The sequence below is a fragment of the Carcharodon carcharias genome, chromosome 7 (assembly GCF_017639515.1).
Source record: "Carcharodon carcharias isolate sCarCar2 chromosome 7, sCarCar2.pri, whole genome shotgun sequence".
NCBI lineage: Eukaryota > Metazoa > Chordata > Chondrichthyes > Lamniformes > Lamnidae > Carcharodon > Carcharodon carcharias.
Genome location: NC_054473.1, coordinates 29,537,842 through 29,559,077, shown reverse-complemented (window position 1 = coordinate 29,559,077; position 21,236 = coordinate 29,537,842). Strand labels below are relative to the sequence as shown.

At 39.0% G+C, this 21,236-nt stretch overlaps 1 protein-coding gene across 4 annotated transcripts in view; it reads right to left on the bottom strand.

Annotated features, from left to right (window-relative positions):
* The window catches only part of atg7 (ATG7 autophagy related 7 homolog (S. cerevisiae)), a 136,650-nt gene that overhangs the window by 62,469 nt on the left and 52,945 nt on the right, over window positions 1-21,236 (bottom strand). The window contains exons 14-18 of one of the 4 annotated variants that reach the window (XM_041191926.1): window positions 20,915-21,030; window positions 19,672-19,747; window positions 13,175-13,255; window positions 7,239-7,361; window positions 2,897-2,927 (exon numbers count right to left, since the gene is read on the bottom strand). In XM_041191926.1, coding sequence (XP_041047860.1) covers window positions 2,925-2,927; window positions 7,239-7,361; window positions 13,175-13,255; window positions 19,672-19,747; window positions 20,915-21,030 — 399 coding nt within the window. In that variant the 3' untranslated portion in view covers window positions 2,897-2,924. The remainder of the gene's footprint in view (window positions 1-2,896; window positions 2,928-7,238; window positions 7,362-13,174; window positions 13,256-19,671; window positions 19,748-20,914; window positions 21,031-21,236) is intronic. The other 3 variants (XM_041191925.1, XR_005943560.1, XM_041191927.1) reach the window with 3 other exon arrangements.

The window sequence follows — 21,236 nt, the reverse complement described above, 5'->3', positions numbered from 1 at the left end:
GGGTTGGTTTTCTGAGGAGAGAGGTGATGATAGCAGATTTACAAGGAGAGAGGGACAACACCTGAAGAGAGAGAACCAACTACAATATTGGCTAACATTGGGATCTGGAGGCAAGTTGGGTGGTTAGCAGTTTAATGGGAATAGGGTCGAGGGAGCAGGTGAGTCTTGTGGACAAGATGAGCTTGGAGAGGGTATGAGTTGAGGTAGGAGAGAAATTAGAGAAAGATGCTTGTTCATGGCTAAGGCAGGAGGGTGATTTAGAGGAAGCTAAGCCCAGTGACCACTGGAAGGGAGGAATGCGGCAGAGCAGCTGATTGGATGGTCTCAATCTTAGTGACAAAGAAGTCAATGGGCTCCTCACACTTATTGTTGGAGGCAAGGATGGAGGGGACAGGGGAGGGAAGTTTAGGTGATGGTTTGCAATAGAATCCTTCAGGATGCAGCCAGCTTGGTCTGTAGTGGTGCTACTGAGTCATTCTTGGTGATGAACATTGATGTCCCTATTCCCTCAGTTCCTTCGCCTCCGTCGCATCTGTTCCGATGATGCTACCTTCAAAAACAGTTCCTCTGACATGTCCTCCTTCTTCCTTAACCGAGGTTTTCCACCCACAGTCGTTGACAGGGCCCTCAACCGTGTCCGGCCCATCTCCCACGCATCCGCCCTCACGCCTTCTCCTCCCTCCCAGAAACATGATAGGGTCCCCCTTGTCCTCACTTATCACCCCACCAGCCTCCGCATTCAAAGGATCATCCTCCGCCATTTCCGCCAACTCCAGCACGATGCCACTACCAAACACATCTTCCCTTCACCCCCCCTTATCGGCATTCCGTAGGGATCGCTCCCTCTGGGACACCCTGGTCCACTCCTCCATCACCCCCTACTCCTCAACCCCCTCCTACGGCACCACCCCATGCCCACGCAAAAGATGCAACACCTGCCCCTTCACTTCCTCTCTCCTCACCATCCAAGGACCCAAACACTCCTTTCAAGTGAAGCAGCATTTCACTTGCATTTCCCCCAACTTAGCCTACTGCATTCGTTGCTCCCAATGTGGTCTCCTCTACATTGGAGAGACCAAACGTAAACTGGGTGACCGCTTTGCAGAACACCTGCGGTCTGTCCGCAAGAATGACCCAAACCTCCCTGTCGCTTGCCATTTTAACACTCCACCCTGCTCTCTTGCCCACATGTCTGTCCTTGGCTTGCTGCATTGTTCCAGTGAAGCCCAACGCAAACTGGAGGAACAACACCTCATCTTCCGACTAGGCACTTTACAGCCATCCGGACTGAATATTGAATTCAACAACTTTAGGTCGTGAGCTCCCTCCGCCATCCCCACCCCCTTTCTGTTTCCCCCTTCCTTTTCTTTTTTTTTTCCAATAAATTATATAGATTTTCCTTTTCCCACCTATTTCCATTATAAAAAAAAATTATTATTTTTTTTTTTTTACATCTTTTATGCTCTCCCCACCCCCACTAGAGCTATACCTTGAGTGCCCTACCATCCATTCTTAATTAGCACATTCGTTTAGATAATATCACCAACTTTAACTTTAACACCTATGTGTTCTTTTATACTATTGTTGTTGACATCTTTTGATGATCTGCTTCTATCACTGCTTGTTTGTCCCTACAACCACACCCCCACTCCACCTCTCTCTCTCTCTCTCCACCCCCCACACACACACCTTAAACCAGCTTATATTTCAACTCTTTCTTGGACTCGAACTCAAGTTCTGTCGAAGGGTCATGAGGACTCGAAACGTCAACTCTTTTCTTCTCCGCCGATGCTGCCAGACTTGCTGAGTTTTTCCAGGTAATTCTGTTTTTGTATTGAAGTCCCTCACCCAGAGCTTATTCTGTGCATTTGTTCCCCTCAGTCCTTCTTCCAAGTGGTGTTCAACATGGAGGAGTACTAACTAATCAGTTGAGGAAGGTCATTAGGTGGTAATTAGCAAGAAATTTCCTTGCAAATGTTTGACCTATGGACCGTTTTTAATTTATATTATTATTTGAAGATTAGTTGCACAATTGATTTAAGTATGTTTGATTATAGATTGTTCTGTATGCTCAACTTACTGAAGCTAAATGAATTATATCTGGCTTTGTCTTACCAAATGTTTGTTTGATCCACCAGTGCAAAGGCACAACTATCCAGTTCAAGTGTGACATCCTAAGTTATATTATCATACAAGCAGATATAGAGCAGTGTGTGTTAACTACCCCAAAAGTGAGACTGAAAGATATATGAATATTCACTACAATGTGCAATTCAAAAAGAAAATTCTGGCTCTACAGAAGTAAAAATAAACTCTGTCATAAGTATTATATCTAAAAAATATTCCTGCATGCAATTCCTTACAAATTCTTATATTCATAGAGCTCTCTTTACACCTTAAGTGTAAATAGCTGACCTGATGTCAAATTTGCTCATTGTATTGTTCATCTTACATCGCTGCAACAAGAAAATTACATTGGAGCAAAACCTCAAGGCTCAATAAGCTTTATGTTGACTGGGTTCACAGAACGGGATAACATCAGGAAGAAAGCAAGGCCAATGACATGTTGTGTATTCTAAGGTCATAACAGAGAATTTCAAGTGCACTATTGTAAAATATTTTAAATAACCAGGCTTGGAAGAGAATATTAAACTGCTCTCATAAAATGTGTCACAATAGAAATTGTGTTGGTAAAATTGCTTGTCCACAACAAGAAAGCTGATCACAGGCCATAAAAGAGACACTACAATTGCCTTCAGCTAGAATGACAGGAAAATGCACTCCTCGTTGCTATCCAGTGACCTCTGCTTTAGCAGAATGTGAATTTGAGTTGAAAACAAGATCAGGTTCAGATGTGAGTGGTTGAATGATCGACTAACATTTAATATCTACTCACAGTTATGATGAAAAGCCACCTTGATGAGTTACTGAAAAGTAAAAATGATTAAATTTTCAGAATGACTACTCTCCCGACCTGTTTCTCAAACCATAAGGGGAAATGGAATGCAGCTCAGATCAATAGGATTTATATAGTCTGCACATCAACCAACTTAGAGCTGCAGGAAAGCATCAAACCTTCACTTCTTTTGTGAAGTAAACAGTTACTTTCATGTCACATGTGGAAATTTGAATACCAAAACAGTACAATCTTTTAATCAAACCAACTCATGGAGTAATTATTTTACCAAGCTTAGGCGATGAAAAAACAATGGTTGTACTCTGGGGGATCAGCAATTATATATCTGAATTCAAGTGTAACAGAGAAAGTCTGTAAATTTGAACAATGTAACCAGCCAAATGAAAATCTCTAACATAATTTTGCATGTAAATTCTCTGGTAAAATTGGAAACTGTTTTTTTTTTTACTGTACTTAAAAGACTATTCAGATTTTAATTAATTCTGGTTGAACAAGGCTTTTTTCAGTTAGAAAACAAAACTTTGGCTCAGTCATAATAGAAATCTTAATACAGTGAAAATGTTGTCATAGCAACCAAGATGTCACTATGGAACCGTTCTGGAATATTCAACCTAACGATGCACAACTTCCACCATGACAACATTTTACAAAAACGTTTGAATAGGTTACCAACTAAACAGCATAAAGATAACAAATGTCTGCAATTCAGGATTTCTATAAAATGAATTTCTAACTAATCAATGTGCATTAAAATCATTATCTCAATTATTATTAATGAAATGCCAATGTAAATGTTAAATGTTGTTGCAAAAAAATAAAATTCAATGTTTTTTTATTCTTTGAAATATTACCCTAAACGTAGCCCTGAGTTTAGGGCTTTTTATTATACATTTTGAAAGCTGAAACCAGTGAAACAGAAAACAGATTTAAATTAAACTAATTGACTTCAGAGCTTTTGTCGGGAGTGCAAAGTTTCAACCATCTATTTATCCGTTGGTAGGGAAATTACATCCATTATGTGAAAGGGTCACTCTAATACTTTCCATGAATCACATGCTCAGCTGTTTGAATGTGTTACAATTACCTTAAATATACAAATGGCACCTTAGCACAAAAAAGGCAAACTGCTAAACTTCTGGAAACTTACATCTGGATATAATTTAACTGCAATGAACAACTTGTTTCTAGACAACAGAAAACCTACAGGGCCCCATTTACACTACAACTGCTCATTATTAATCAAGCACGTATTATACCGTTTCATGTCTCCATTATTAAAATGAAACCCCTTTGAGCAAAGGAATACAATTTGCCAAGTGATGTCCAAACATTTTAAATTGTGCTATATAAAAAGGTACAAGATAGTTCTGTAAGATGCCTTAAGCAGAAACAAAAATCTGTAGGTAAATCTCAATTGTTCTAAAATTCAGAATAAACAAGTTAGTAGTTCAACGAACTTATTGCTAATTACAAACAACAATTAAGTCTTACTGTGCAAGAGAAGGGTTTCTTTGGGATTGATAATCAAGTTGTATCAATGCAAAACTACAGGAGCCTTGGGTTCCTATTTGGCCTAGAAGTGTTGATGTCTGATGCAAAGAAAAAAACATTAGGCCATAATTTGCTGTCAAAATTATGGTGAGGCTACTGGTGCTCACCGTTTTTAAACGATACAAGAAACTTCAGATGAAGGCAGATGTGATGCTAAACACGGAATCCCAAAAGTTTGTCGGAAATGTACTGTTCCGCAGGTAGCTTTGTGAAAACGGCATCTTGCTGTTTGAAATACACTGAATGGTGTGAAGTTCCTATACCTATATATTGGAGATGAACTAAGCTTGTTACAAGAAAATCAGACTTGCCCATTTCATTCTAAATACCCTTTCAATGACATGAATGTCTTAATTACTGCAAAACAACCTCTCCGGTGCTGAAAGTTAACTACTATAAGTGTGGATTCTCATTTCTTCAGGTTTTAATTGTTGCCAGAGATTTTACAAATGTAATTAAAAAAAAACATTTCCTTTGTCTATTTTTTCTCTCTCTTTTAAACCAATATTTCCATCCATCTATAACACTTTCTGTACCTTATTTGGCATTGATTTCACTTCCTTTGCAGTTTTCATGCTGTTAATGTTACAATCCTTCAATTTGACTGCTTATGGAATTAAATAGTTGCCTCTTCAAAACCCAGATGCCTGGTTTCCCCCTCACTGTGACATTATCTGCATGTACTTACAGCAACCACAGCACAAAGTGTCATCATTATAAACGGGAAAGGGCAAGTCCAACTGCTTGCTGCCCTGCAACTGCAAAATATGGTCCATTGTTTCCACTAGTCAACACAACTGATGCATAGCAATGTTCACATGGCCATATCATTGGTTAAAAATCAAGAAAGTGCAATTGACTTCAATACACCTTGGCAAAAGTAGTTAATTTCTGCTTGTAGTAAGTGGAACAAGAGTAAGGAACATCAAGATAGCAACAGATTTAAAAGCATTGAGCAAAGATTTTCTGCATGATTTCTGCCAAGCTAACAGTTTATTCCGGGCAGAATCAAATCAAAAGGCTCAAAATATCATGAAATTTCAAGTATTAGTGAGTTGCATCCATTACTACTTTACATTTGATTGTCCACCATCTTTTACGTTTGTTCTACAGTCCCTTTGCCCGAAACAGTCCCCGCCTATAAAACTAGCCAAGCCCCCAGCTTGGAAAGGTGAGTTTCTGCTGATTCTGCTTGTCTGAGGTTTATCGTCTGCTGTAAGCTGTAAACTGGCAGTAGTTTTTTAAAGGTTGGTAAAAGACACAAAAGTTGAAACTTTTTCTGGCATTATGTTCATCGCCCACCTGTCTAAAATAAGCATGCACATCAAGTATGCACATGTATGGAAACATGTGATGTATGGATCTATGTACACATATGGGTATGGAAATACATGATGTAAAACAGCTTTACTAAAATTTTACCAGGTATTTAGCAATTCTATCACATTATGGATTTTGCAACAGCTATTGTGACATTGTGTTACAGAAGGAGCTGTTTCCCAAAAGTCTTACACTGGCCCCAGTGATGTATGACACAGATCAAGTTATACCAGTCTTCTGAAACTTGATGAAGCTGTAAACCAGTCTCTAACATTTGTCTAAAATACATAAATTGTTCCTCTAAGACTCAATTAAAACCAGATGTGGCTCAGAGAGTAGAAAGTCAGCCTAGCTTAGTGAGCAGTTCTAACTTGCAAGCAAAAATCTTTTAAAGAAGATGATGTTACTTATTACATGAAGCCAAACAGTAACACAGGAGACAAGCTGACTCTAAATACATTTAACCTGTGGTCTCCACTCTGCCACTGTATCATTAAGCCCTTTCGCACTGTCCCCATTTCTCTCCACCCATACTCAGTCTCTTTAGTCCAAGACTCCCAACTTGCTTTCCAAACCTTGGAAGCCTTTCTTCACCTTCAACCCATGCATGTCCTCAATTTGCACTCTTTCCCATGGCCTCAATTATCCATCTGCAGTTTATTGTTCTCCTTCTCCATTCACATTTCTCCTCTTTCCCTCTCCAGACACATACTCTTCTCACTACATCATACACACAGACACAGGCTGACAGATCCAAATAGACAGTTTCCTCCCCCTCATCACACTTGGTGAGGCACACTGTTGCAGGGCCTCTGCATAATTTATTCAACGCACGCTCTCTCTCTCGGCTACTGCCACAAAAGTAGGCAGTCAATATCTCAAAATATTTTCTCTTTCTATCAAGAGGGTTCTGGACATTGATCCACATAGGTTGGCATGCTCATTAAAGACAACTCACTTAGTAAATTAACTTTAATTTAATAACATGGCAAATTGCAAAGTCAGATGCTCTAAGTGTTTTGCTGTGCCAGTTAATAAAATGCTAATCCCAAACAAAATCTTGCCTACTCTGCCTTTATGCAATAATATGCAATAGTATCACAAGTTCCACCTGGTGTAAGAGATGTCACAATGACCTGATCTTCAACTTCTATCTTTATGAATGTCAAATTAAAGTTTTCTAAACATAAACACTAAAGAAATTCTTATCTTGGAATATATTATAAAAATAGGTTCTTCTGGTTGAAAGTTAAAGCTGTTCTCAAGTAGTGTGCAACTTTAGGAAAAATCAAAAACCTATCAGCAGAAAAAACACTTAACAGTATTAATGCAAATTGAAACCTTTTGCTTGTAATTCTGAATTATGTAATTTACCAAAATGATCCAGAAAAAATATGGTTCTCCACATAAGGAAGGAGTACATCAAGGACAAGATGGCCAAAGCAATTACCTCAGCAGCCTGTGTCTCTTGATGCAGAAGAGTCAGTCCAGTAAGATCTTCCAGGAAAGAATGAGAGGAGTTGAATACATTAGCTAGGAACTGAAAACCATCTTTTTCAAAGTGATCAAGGACCTGCAAAAAATTACAAGATTGACAAATTAATAAAATAAATAGGAGAACGCACAACGTTGGAATATAAATATTAAAAACCTTTGTAGAGGAGAACCAGCAAAACTATAGCAACAGAAGAGAGCAGCCTGCTCCAAAACTCGCCAACCCAGTACTTCTAGCCATCTATATATATATATATATAAAAACAAAAAAACTGCGGATGCTGGAAATCCAAAACAAAAACAGAATTACCTGGAAAAACTCAGCAGGTCTGGCAGCATCGGCGGAGAAGAAAAGAGTTGACGTTTCGAGTCCTCATGACCCTTCGACAGAACTTCTAGCCATCTGTTTGTTTCCCTGCTGTATCAGCTAACAATCTTCTGAAACCTCATGCACAATGCTTCCTCAAATGCTTACAGTCTTGTCAATACAAATGTATTAAATATTCAAGCTTTGAATATCAAATACACAGAGTTGCTGTTTTATTGTCTGGGTGAAACCCTTAGTGGGAAATATTTATTTTGAGATGGATTGTTCAACGTGTCTACCATTTCTAAATTTGGCTCTCAAAATGCATAGTTAATAGTGTCAAACAGAGACATGGACCCTACTCTCTAACTGTATTCTGTAACATTTGAAGGCCATGCTCACAGTGTGAGATGCAGGCACAGTCATCAGCAAACCGCAATTCATATATCATCTCCGATACCCTAGTTGAAGATTTCAGTCATCTCAGGTTGAAGAGGTTGCCATCTGTTCTGAATTGGATGCATATTCCATCACCATGTATGATGTATAAGCTAAACATAAACACTAGTCCTTGCAGTGATTCATTAGGCTATTAATGGCATCCATCTACAGGGCCAGATTCATAATGCATCAGGAAGGTGGGTTTACAAAAAGGTAGGTTCCTTTTAGAAGATTGAATTTCAATTGACAAAAGTGAGGAAGATGCAGGAGAGTGAAATATTAAGGAAAGTTGCAATCTACAAGTGAAGCAATAGTCTTTCATTGCTTTAGATGCCCAAATGTCTACTTCATTTGTGACTCTGATATTCTCTATCTCAAAATGATGAAATAACTCTTCAAGCTGAACTACAAACATATCACTAATTCAAATAATTTAATGATAGTCATTTCAATTTCTTCACATGTTTAGATATTTGTCTGGACAAAAATCAGGTCTCATTTTATTGTAAAAGAATATCGAATTTAGTGAAGGCTGTTTCTGATTCTTTGACAGTTGATCAATCAAGCTAAAGACAAGTTGCCAGTTCTACCATTCAAACTAAACATATCTCATGACAATATTTGTACTCATCAGGCTTGTTATTCATTTGTACAAGCCCAGTTTCATCTGTGCTTTTTCGAGCAATAGATTAAATTTTCAAATGGATCAATGGTAAGATGTTGTTAGCAGAAAGTTTTGTTTAATTGAGAATCCAACATAAAACAGTCCATTAATGTAGCAACATTAGCCAGTTTGAATTAGTAAGTAGTAATCAAGTGATCCCAATGTTTTAAAGCCTGAAAAATTTAGTAAAAGAGAAAGGCTGAGGGAGCTAATGAATTTCACAGTTTTAAGATTCTATAAATGAATAAATTAGGAATTTATACAACATACTGATTTTAATATAACACTTTTCCCTCCATCCTCCTGATAACAGTAATTCATAGACCTAATTGGCAAAAATCACAATCAAGGACAGTGCAAATCAACTTTCCCATTTCCTTTTGAAGTTTGCTCATATCCTTATTCTTAGAGGCATAGAGGAGATCTAACCAATAAGTCTTGTTAGCTGCTACACTAGGGTTGATTTTAATCCTACTTGCTCAGCAAAAATCAGGCTGCTGGGCTGCAAAAAACAAGTGGGTAACTCATCCACTTGAACCTTGATCCTTTCATGTCATTTCCTATTTCAATCTGTTGAGTTAACGTAGACAGATGAAGCGCATGCCTAAAACAAGGGGGTGGCCTCATGTGTTTATATAAATCAGGCTCCTATTATGTCAAAAAACCCGAATCATGATTTAACTGGAGCCTGACTGGGGAAGTTGCTTTGGCTTTCCCACTGGACTGAATTAGGTCTGCAGACAGAAGGGACCCTCATCCAAAGTAAGAGTAAAACTTTCTTTTGTGAGGCAGAGGCAGTAGGAATGAATGTCCTTCTGTGCTCCACAAGAGAGGTCATGGTCTCCCTTATTCCCCAAGCCCTCCTATTAACTTCCCTTAGTGCTGGTCAACAACCTCCAGTTATCCAAACTTCCTCTCCTGTCCACCAGCCAGGCTTTTACTACCTGCCTGTTGTGGCTGGACAGCTAACCCGCAACACACAGATGAAGCCTGGAAATTAAAGTATCCTGGTTGCAAACTTAGACCAGCAAGTATGTTTCGCACTCATGAAACCTCCCCCAGCAGCCTCCCGCCAAATGCACCTGCCTGAAACTCACCACATGAAAACCTGCCTGTATTAAATAATCACAGAAATGCTATAAATTTCACCAGTGCACTGGAGCCCTCCCTCAGTGCTTTATTAGAGTGTCAGCCATGATTATGTAGTCAAGTCCCTGGAATGGGGCTTCAACTCTCAACCTCTGACAGAGGCTGGAGTGGGACCACTGACACCCAGAGAGTGAGAATGAGCTAGCTCCCACACTTAAGGTAAAACTAGAGATCCAGAATTATCAATCAAGTTGCTCAGTAAAACGACGTACACAAAATGCTGAATATGCAACAGAAAACGCTGCATTGCTGGCTAAGGAAGGCTTATTTTCTTGGTCCATTTTATTCCATGGCACGTCCTGAAGGTGATGAATCATGTTTGGTTATCATTCCAAGGGCACCAGCAACCTTCTAGTATAACATCCAAATTGCCATTCTTTATTGCCGTTCTGATGAAGAGTCATACGGACTCGAAACGTTAACTGTGTTCCTCTCCGCAGATGCTGTCAGACCTGCTGAGTTTTTCCAGCAATTTTTGTTTTTGTTGCCATTCTTTAAGTGAGTTTAGTTGGTGAAAGTTGGCTGCGTACAGCACAGGCTGTGGCATCCCACTGAAAGGCCTATCAAGTATTTTTTTTTAAATGAGTAATTTTCTGTGTTACATACTAAACTACAAAGACATGATTAAAAGACAGCAGGTTACTGAAGCAAGTTGGCAGATTTTATACAAGTACACTTACAACAACAACTTAGATGAATGGAGCAGCTTTAACGCAATAAAACATCCCAAAGCACTTCACAGGAGCACACTAAATCAGAATATAAACCTGAGCCACATAAAGGGATATTAGGTCAGATAACCAGAAGCTTGGTCAAACAGGTAGGTTTTAAAGAGTGTCTTAAATGGAGAAAACAAAATAAAGAGACAAAGAGGTCCGGGGAGGGAATTCCAGAGTTTAGGGCCTAGGCAACTGAAGATGCGGCCACCAAAGGTGGAGAGCAATTAAAACCAGGGTGCTCAAGAGGCCAGAATTAGAGGAGTGCAGAATTAGCGAGATGCATGTGGCTATTTTATTAGCTTAAAGCATTCAGGTGGTGAATGAGTTCAGTAATGGATTATAAAATAGATCCATTTTCACAAAGCCTCTTTCATCTTGATTGATCAAGTGAGTTTCTGTTATAGTCACTCCAAACAAGGAGCATCTTGTGGTCCAAAATCAGATGAATTAAGTTTATAGTTTGGGCAAACTCACAATTTGAAATCACATCTGACACAGATTCTATGGATTTAACAATTCTGAGAACTAAACATTGTGCCTCAGTCTGACATTTAACCCAACACTTTTTTTTCCCAGAGCTTATTTGGTCTTAGTTTCTGGAATTTTTACAACCTGTACAGCACGCCAATGTTAATTATAATCAGTACCATATAGTTGTGTGTCTCAGCTAAAAAATATGAATTCAATCACACTTGCTAAAGTCCACATTTGGATAAACTTCAATTGGAGTACCCCGTTGGCTCAGCTGCTAAATGCTCTGTTTAATACAGCATGGATTCATGTTTAGACCCAGATGTGGTGACTTATGTACACTGTCTTTGAATTGTAAGCATCTGGATGCAGCATGAATAGTAATGCGGATAGCAACAAGCAGTGAACCTGGATCAATTTCAGGGTTCAGCTTCATTTGCATAGGTTGGCTGAATTGCAGGTGTGTGTAATGCCTGGGATTGGTGGCTGATCAATAAAGGGGTAGGAAATTAATGCTGCAGGTCTCAAAGGCCAGCAGTTCTCATTTACAGGTCATGGGGAGAAAACCACTCTCAGGAGCTTGCTTAATACATCTTCCAAGCAGTCAAGGAAGCAACAGAACGCTTTGGTTTTCTGACAAGGTTCGTACTCCTGTGTCAATGTCCATTATTTACCCCTTCTACTCCTCCTGGAGAAGCACAATGCCTGAGAGGGAGAGAGGCTGCATGCTTTCATCCCTTTCAAAGATATAGCCCATGGAATCCGTAGCATGTACAATATGGAGGAAGCAGAAGATGGGAAAGCTGGGAGCCTGGCCTTTTCCTCACTTGGCTTTTCATGATCATTCCTTCACTTGCTGTGAACACAAGAGTGAACGTCAACTTCTTCTGCCAGTGAAGGGAACTGGACCTAACATGCCACCGCCACCAAAATTACATTTTAACCTTTGTCCCACTTCTCTCTCCCTAGGTCTGTCAAGTGATTCAGAATGGAGCTCCATGGTGTTGGACATAGAAAGCCCAGGTGAAGATGTGATTATTCATTCTTACTCTTCCAAGCACCATTTCTATAATATCTATTACACAGGAATGTGGATAGCGACTTTGAGAGAAGCAAGACATGGCAACTAGTGAACAGAAGCAGGTATAGGTGGCTTAGGAGGAAAAGGAATCAGCTAACTCAAGGTCCAGCTCACATCCATCCTCTATTAAAGAGGAGAGATCAGGGGCCCAGCTTTAACAGAGTTTATTTACTGAGCTCGATAGATTGCTGAAGGCACTGGGTAGTTTGTTGCTGCAGCTACAGAGGCAGGGTTGCAGTGAAATATCAAGTAGCTTTTCACCTCTGCCCAACCATCCCAGATCTGCCAAAGAATGGCAATGGGAGAGAAAAAAAACCTGAGCCCTGCATTTATTGGAGCACATTTGCTGATAAAGGGGGCTTATAAAAGAAAATATAATCAATGAAATGAAATTTAAAATAAAAACTATTGTTTCACTGAAACATACAAATAGAAGGTAACATTTTAAACCTGCTCATTCCATCTAGGCTGTGAATGTGCCCCATTTTTCCCAAATAACAAAATCTATTTTAAAATATTGCTCTGCAGCAAGTATAAATGTTTACAATTGCACAAAGTATTAATCATTCAAACGGGCTGATGTAGTGCAAATGGCCAATTTACAACAAAGACTGGAATAAAGCACATTACTCTCTGGACAATCGCCTACAAAAATAAAATGCAACTAATGTTTTAATGTGGCATTAAGTAACAGCTTTATATAAATGATACAGCAGCACAGCACTTTGGCGATCGGTTATAGTGACCTGGGAGGAGTCTCAGTCACTCAACCTGAATATGGTGCTCTGGGAGGGACTAAGAAACTGGGAAGAAAAATTAACAATATGAAAAAAAACTACTTTTTACAAAACTGTGAAACCCTGTCCTCCTGCAGCCTATAACAAAAATATTACAGTGACAATATCAAAGGAGAATTCCAAAACATACGAGCTGGTTTCAAAGTTAGAAACATATATTTATAAAACGATTGTAAGGAGTTTTGCAGAAACTAAACATTTTAAACTAAGCTTTTGTTGTTCTGAAACTTTTTCTCTGTAAGTCTAAGTCTGAAGAAACTTACCACTGGTGAGCATGCTGTGCACTTGTCAAATGCTAAACTTGCTGGAAGGACATTGTCAAACCTCGACAAAAAGCCACGGATCTAAAAAGAGAGCAAAATGTTAAATTGATCACAGTTCAGTAAAGGGCGGCTAGCTGCAGAACCTACAGCCACAGCCAATGATCTAAACATCAGGGATCAGTCTGACCAGTGCCGATATTTTTCTCCACATGAGCCAGGTAATCTAATCTTACCTTTCTCCCCATACTCCTGCTTTTAAAGAGCTATTTAATACTATTTTTTAAAACTTAAATTGGTTACTCTTCATTATTATCTTGCTGACCATTGGAAATGGAAACAATATGCCACAGGAATAAAATATTTTAGACATAAAGGGCAACATGAAGGAAATGTTTTCTTTTTTTTTGCAGTGCGTGGTTAGGATCTGGATTGCACTGCCTGAGAGTGTGGCAAAGGGAGGTTCAATTGTGGTTTGCTGAAGGGAATTAGAGAATCGTCTGAAAAGAAAAAAATTGCAGTGGAAAAAGCAGGGGAATGGGACTTGCTGAGCAATACTTAGAGAGTTGGCACAGGCATAACAGGCTGAATGGCCTCCTTCTGTGCTGTAACCGTTCTATGATTTCATTTACCTCATCACAGCTTTTCATAATCTCATCTTTATAAAAAAAAAAACAGCTGTAACTCTCAATTTCCTTTTCAGAACTGTAACCCTTCACCATTGGTCATGTCCTAGTGAATCTACAAGAGTGCAACTTCTGTTGATTTTCTAATCTTCCTGCAAAAAGGCATCCAAAACGAGACAAAATATGCTAACGGCAACCTAATTATGACGCTAAACAAGTTCAATATCACTTCTTTGGTTTTGTATTCTTTTTCTTCAGATACAAAACTAAGGATGCTGGTAATGACCTTTGCATGTAAGGGCATAGGAACAGAACTAGGCCATTTAGTCCCTCAAGCCTGTTCTGCAGTACAGTGAGATCATTGTTGATCTTCAACGTATCTCCATACACTTGTATTTGCCCCATAATCCTTAATAACTTTACATAGCAAAGATTTATCAATCTCAGTTTTGAAATTAACAGTTGATATAGCATCAATTGCCATTTGCAGAAGAGAGTTTCAAACTTTACCAATCTGTGTGTGTATAGAAGTGTTTCTGAATTTTCCAAATTCCACTCCCAAAAGTCTAAAAATGAGGGCCAAACCTATGCCCCATGTCTTCCCAACCAGTGAAAATAGTTTCTCTTTATCTACCCTATCTCTTCTCCTTAACATCTTGAAGACTTTGATCAAAACACCCCTTCTAAATTCCAGGCAACACAATCATAGTTTGCGTAATTTCTCCTTGTGGCTTAATCATGAGAGACCAGGAATCATTTTGGTAAGTCTACAGTGCTCTCCCTTCAAGGCCATTATATCCTTCCTAAGAAATGCTCACTATACTTCTTTCTTTTTTGGGTTGGCATGCTGTAACTTGTGGAGTGCCACAGGGATCAGTGCTGGGGCCTCAACTATTTACAATCTATATCAACGACTTGGATGAATGGACGGAATGTACGGTAGCTAAATTTGCCAATTACACCAAGACAGGTGGGAAAGCAAATTGTCAAGAGACGGTAAAGAGTCTACTAAGGAATATGGATAGATTAAGTGAGTGGGCAAAAGTTTGGCAGATGGAGTATATTGTGGGAAAATGTGAACTTGTCCACTTTGCCAGGAAGAATAGAAAAGCAGAATATTATTTAAATAGAGCGAGTAAATCACAAAAGGTTAGTACGCAAGTAATGCAAGTGGTTAGGAAGGTAAACGGAATGTTGGTGTTTATTAATGGAATGGAATATAAAAGTAGAGAAGTTTCAATGCAGCTGTACAGGGCCATGGTGAGACCACATATGGAGTACTGTGTACAATTTTGGTGGTCTTATTTGAAAAAGGGTATAATTGCATTAGAGGCAGTCCTCAGGAAGTTCACTCAACTCATTCCTGAAGATGAAGGGGTTGTCTTATGAAGAAAGGCTGAACAAGTTGGGCCTCTACCCATTGGAGTTTAGAAGAATGAGAGGTGATCTTATTGAAACATTCTGAGGGGACTGGACAAGGTGGATACTGAGGAGATGTTTCCCTCATGAGAGAGACTAGAAGTAGAGGACACAGTTTAAGAATAAGCAGTCACCCTTTTAAGAGTTGGTGAGGAGAATTTTTTTCTCTGAGAGTCGTTAGTCTGTGGAATTCTCTTCCCTAGAAAGCAGTGGAGGCTGGTCATTGAATTTATTCACTGCTGAATTAGATTTTTTATAGACAAGAGAGTCAAGGATTATGGGGGGGGGGGGCAGACGGGAAAGTGCAGATGAGACCACAACCAGATCAGCCATGAGCGTATCGAATGGTAGAGCAGGCTTGAAGGGCCAAGTGGCCTACTCCTGCTCCTAAGTCCTATGTACTCCATGTGTGGCCTAACCAAGGCTTTGAATAGCTGAAGCATGACTTTTGCCTGCTGTATTCAAGACCTCTAGACATATAGGCAAGCATTCCGTTAAACTTTTTGATTATTTTCTGTGCTTGTTCATGACATTTTAATGATCGATTCACTTAATCTATCTGTATTGTTTTGTAATTTTAGGCTTCTATCTACAATGCCCCCTTTCTTTCTGCCATTGGGAAATTTGGATTTGGAGCTTTCTATCCCATCATCTAAGTTAGCATTAATCAATATGAATAGTTAAGGCCCAAACATGGATCCATGCAGGACACCACTAGTCACATTCTGCCAATTACAGTATCTGCTCTTTATCCCTAATCTCGATGTCCTGCTGCTCAACCAATTTTCTAACTGGGTTAATAGGTCGCCTTCAATTCAATGAGCTTCACCTTAAGCTAACAGTCTTTTATGACGGACTTTATCAAGTGCCTTTTGGAAATCTATATCAATGGCATCTATTGACATTCCCCTGTCCATTACTTCAGTCATCTTTTTCCAAAAATAGAATAATTTCATCAGGCATGACCTACTTTTTACAAACCCGCACTGACACTCTCTGATCAGCTGAATGTTTTCAAGGATTTCAGTTACCCTATCCTTAATTATAGACTCTAGTCATTTTTCAAGAGATATTAAGCTAACTGGTCTATAATTCTCTAGTTTTTCTCTCTCACCTTTCTTAAATAATGGAATGGCATGTGAAATGTTCCAATCTGAAAGAATGGTTCACGAATCAAGAGGTTTTTGGAAGATTATAGTTAGATGCAAAATCCTCATCAAACATGTGCACCCAAAATCTTGCTGATCTCTACTCCAATTAAGCTCTATTTCAGGTCACTTTACCTACCTCACACTTACTGCTTGGCCTAAATAGCCAAGTGGTAATGGTACTGGGTTTGTAACCCCAAGATCAAGAGTTCAAATCTCACAATGGCAAACTATGAAACAATGTAACTTCATCTGAAACAGATGGAAACAGGTTTGTACTCGAAAGAGTTACCTCACACTTACTTTCAAACATATTGCATCACCTTTTTTTAAAACACTGAACCAACTCTGCCACCTATCTGCCTATATAGAAATAGCCACAAGTGAAAGATCTCTGTAGATGCGGGTAAGTAGGCTTGTGCAGAGCTATAGACTAATGGGTCTAATTCAACAGTTTAATTCCAATTTTGCATTCACCTCAGTAATGATAGTGAAGCATAATTCAAGCCCAAAAATCCATTCTTCGACAGGTTGTAATGAATGCATCGAGTGAAACCATTTCTGTTTCCTCAGGGCATTGACTACGTGCACCAAATATATCGCTTTGAATATGGCACCACCTAGAGTCTTGAGCTGCTACTGTCTCCAAGGCACCAGACCAATCACTACTTTTTTTCAACAATTTTCAATGATCATACTGTTTAAACACATAACTGAATAAGAGCTGAACACAACTATGAAAATAAAACGTTCAATGGCAAAATAACATTTATTAGTGCCAAGGGTCATTTTCATTAACCACAAATCAAAAATAAAGGAAGGAAGTTGGGCAAGCTTTTGTTGAGATCATCAATTGAAAAATGCAGGTTAATGCTCAGTTTTTCCGTTAATTATTTTCTTCATTGACTTTTAGCTCTGGTCACACCTGACTTGAAGAGCTTCTATCCAGCTGTATAGTAGCACAGCAAGTTCAATCATCAACATGCTGTCCACAGAACAAAGGAAGTTGGGTAGGTGCCCATAAATATACACATGACAAGTTTCTGATTTCAACCAGGCTGTCACAGAAACACAGTGGCAGAAAATTGCTTCCTAGAAGAGAGAAGGTTGAAAGGAAGAATCACCTCTTAATGCTATGGTGCATTTTGTGGTGACAGGTTGCAGAGCTGTATTGACGGAAGCCTGCCTATCCATCACATTTCTTGGCTACAATGGTTCAGTGCATGGAAGGACCCATTAGAAAGCAGAAAGAAAAAAGACAATATTTCAATGAGGATGTCTCACCATTAAAAAACTTTCATTAGACTGCACTCCTGGGTATGTCTCAGACTTTTCCCCCTTTTGTCAGAACCTCCACATGTTCTTTAATTTCTTTTAACTATTATAACTAATCTGTTAAGCGTCAGATCCTTCCAAGAATATTTTATTTGACTGGGAAGCAGCAGTGCCATGAATACTGGTCAAATTATAAGGTTTGGACCCCATGCCTCAATGAAGTTCCTCAGGCTACAAAATGCAGATTTTATAATGTCTCCTCCTGGTAAAATGCTGCTGTATCAAATCCACGTCCTTGACATCCTTCCAAAGTAGGGCTCTCAAAAGTGGGGTGGAAAAAAACTGCAAAATTTCTGGGTTCTGAAGAGAAATGCCTAAATCATCAGTGCAAAATGTTTTAGTTGACGGGCAATATGATCGGCACAGGCTTGGAGGGCCAAAGGGCCTGTTCCTGTGCTGTACTTTTCTTTGTTCTAAAAATAAGTGTTTATATTTTCCTTGGAGTAATTAAAACACTGGGGAAGTAGAAGCTAGAAGGCAGAGAACCACAAACAAGATACTGATAAGTATGGAATACTGCCATATTGTGGCAGTATAATTGTGCTTACAATTATACTCACGTTTATTACAAGTCTGTCAGATCAACATTAGATGTGGGGTGTTACTGGAACCTGTCACCAGGGACAGCGTGACTGAGCATTTGGAGAGTCAGCTGTAATCATTCTGTGAAGTACAGGAGGACAAGACATGTCCTCTCTTCTCAAGTCCATGTTCTCTTTGATTAGGTTGTACTTCAATAATAAGATCGACACGGGGTTCCTTCTGCATGTTGTCTAAATGGGCTTTCAGAAGACATTTGATAATATTTCACAGAAGTGATTAACTAAAAACATGCCTGGAATTGGAGGTAACCTTGTGACATATGCTGATAATTAGTTGGGAGGAGGAGGATGGAGAATAGGGATAAACAGATTGTGTTCTGATTGGCAGCATGTGATCCCAGTATTTGCATGGGGGCTTCAGTTTTTTTTTAACCACATGTACCAAGAACTTGGATTAATTAATGAAAAAGTGTATATCAAATGTAGCAGATGATACCAAGTTAGGAGACAGAAGTGAGTTGTGTACAAAGATTAGGCAAAGAATGGTCAAAACTATGGCAGATGGCCTTCAATGTGAGAATTGTCAGATTGTTCACTTTGGATCCAAGAAAGACAAATCAAAATATTTTCTTAAATATTGAGATACCAGGGACTGAGGACAAGAAAAGGAATTTGGATATGCAGTTACATAAATCACTAAGAGATAGTGCACAGGTATAAAAAAAAATCAAAAAGGCTAATGAAATGTTGGCCTTTATCTTAAAGAGGAGGAAGAGATGCTTCAGTTGTACAGAAGCTTAGTTAGACTCTACCCAGAGTACTTTGTTCAGTTTTGGGCACAGAGCCTCAGTGCATATTCACCAGGGCTTAAAGACTTAAATTATGAGAACAGGTTAGATAAATGATTTCCTCTGGCAGGGGATCTAGAACAAGAGGGCATAATCTTAAAATTAGAGCTAGGACATTCAGGGATAAAATCAAGAAGCACTTTTTCACGTAAAGGCTCATGGAAATCTGTAATTGGTTCTCCCAAAAGAGTTCTGTTGCTGAGCCAATTGAAGTTATCAAGACCAAGGTCGACAGACTTTTATTAAGAAAGGGAATCAAGGGATATGGATCAAAAGTGGATAAATGGAGTTGAGGTGCAGATCAGCCATGACCTAACTGAATGGTGGAACATGCTCAAGGCACAGAATTGTCTACTCCCTGTTCCTGTTAACTAAATACAGATCAACTTGTTCAACAATTGGGTATAAAAATCACCGTGTGCTATACTTACAACTTTGAGTCCTCAAGATAAACTCTGAAAATGGAAACTGCTTTAAAAAAAACTTCAGTAACTTCCCACAAATCTCATTGTTGAAAAAGATGGCATAAGACACCTGCTCTTAACACACTGTGCCAGAGCGGTAGGTTGCAAGATTACTCACCTGATGAGGGACAAGTCCAAGAGATGTCGGAGGCTCATTTAGCCGGTCATCACTGCTGCTGGCTACTGCATATCCACTGCAATGCCAATAAGTTGTACTGATAAGACGATTATCCATTAGCTTTCACACGTCGAAAGTAATATAGGTAAAATGCTTCAAAATTGTGGATTTAATCTAACTGCGTGACTCTGGGAATTGTACGGAAAACTAGGGGAAATTATTTGTTAACATAGGAACTGAGGGAGCAAATTCAAATTTTGCTGAATGACACATTAATGATGTAAGAATAAGGATAGGGAAAATGTCCTCAATGCTAGGAAGTAAACAGACCTCGATGTGCAGGTACATAAATGGCAGCAAAAGTGGGTAAGGTCATAAACAAAAGAGAAACAAATTTCTTAGTTTGGTATCTTGAATGTAGAAGGAAGTAATGTTGAACTAGTAAAAGTTCTTTGTTGTGTCACATTTGGAACATTGCAGTTTTGAGACCTCTATTACAAAAAGGGTATAGAAGCAATGGCAAAGCTACGGCATATATCTTTTAGAGAATTATCAGGAATGTGGGATTATAGCCATGAAGAGAGACTTGAATAGCTGGGGTGAATTGAGGGGTGACCTGACATTGACCTCCAAGATTACGAAGGGTTATAAGAGGGTAAACTGTGATGGGTTGTTTTCATTGGTTGGTGAAGTTAGGATAATGATCAAAAGAATGGAAGAAGAGATTTAAAAATAATGGTCTTTTCCACAAATCGCAGCTGAAGCAGACTTTGAGTAGTTTGAAAAGGGAAATAAAGTGTATAGAGAGTGAATAAGAGAGAGGTTAGGTTAGGTGTTTCATGTACAGAAAAACAGTGGGTTAGACTTGACTTGCAGAACAACATATGTTTATGCAACAACATTCAGAAAGTATATAAAAACTGAACAAAACAATCGATAAGAAGCCTACTAATAAGCTGGAGGATCTTACTGTTTCAAAGCTACCTCGGACCATTCATAGCATCTATGGATATTCCTCAACTAATGCAAGAAACTGTAACCAGCTGGAATCATACATTTTAACTGAATCATCTGCATCTCAATTCAACATTTAATATTAGGAGAAACAGATAACATCAGGTTTGATAACTATATAAGTGCCAGAACACTCTGATTTCTCTGTAAGTAAGCACTTAAAATCACACATTTCAATTACAAAAACACATTATTAAATGTGGAATTACACACCACTATTTCAGCTTACCCCTCAGCATGTTGCAGTATGGAAACCATCAACTCGACAGCAAGCGCTCCAGCTATCATGGCCAAACCAGGGCGACTTACAGTGCACTGCTGGTCTAGAGTGCGGTCTCTGGTTGACTGACAGAAAATACAGTAAATCATTCCTATCTGTCAAAACTCTTGACGTTTGCTTATTAACAATTACCGTCACCTTACAAGAGTACAGAGGTTTTATTTTTATACTGCTTGAAAAAAGGTTCCCCTTCTTTTCAGTCCTGTGCTGCATGCATCATTCCCCAGAGGGCAGAAAGTTCACCAGTTACTCTACCGCCGACCCTGGGGAA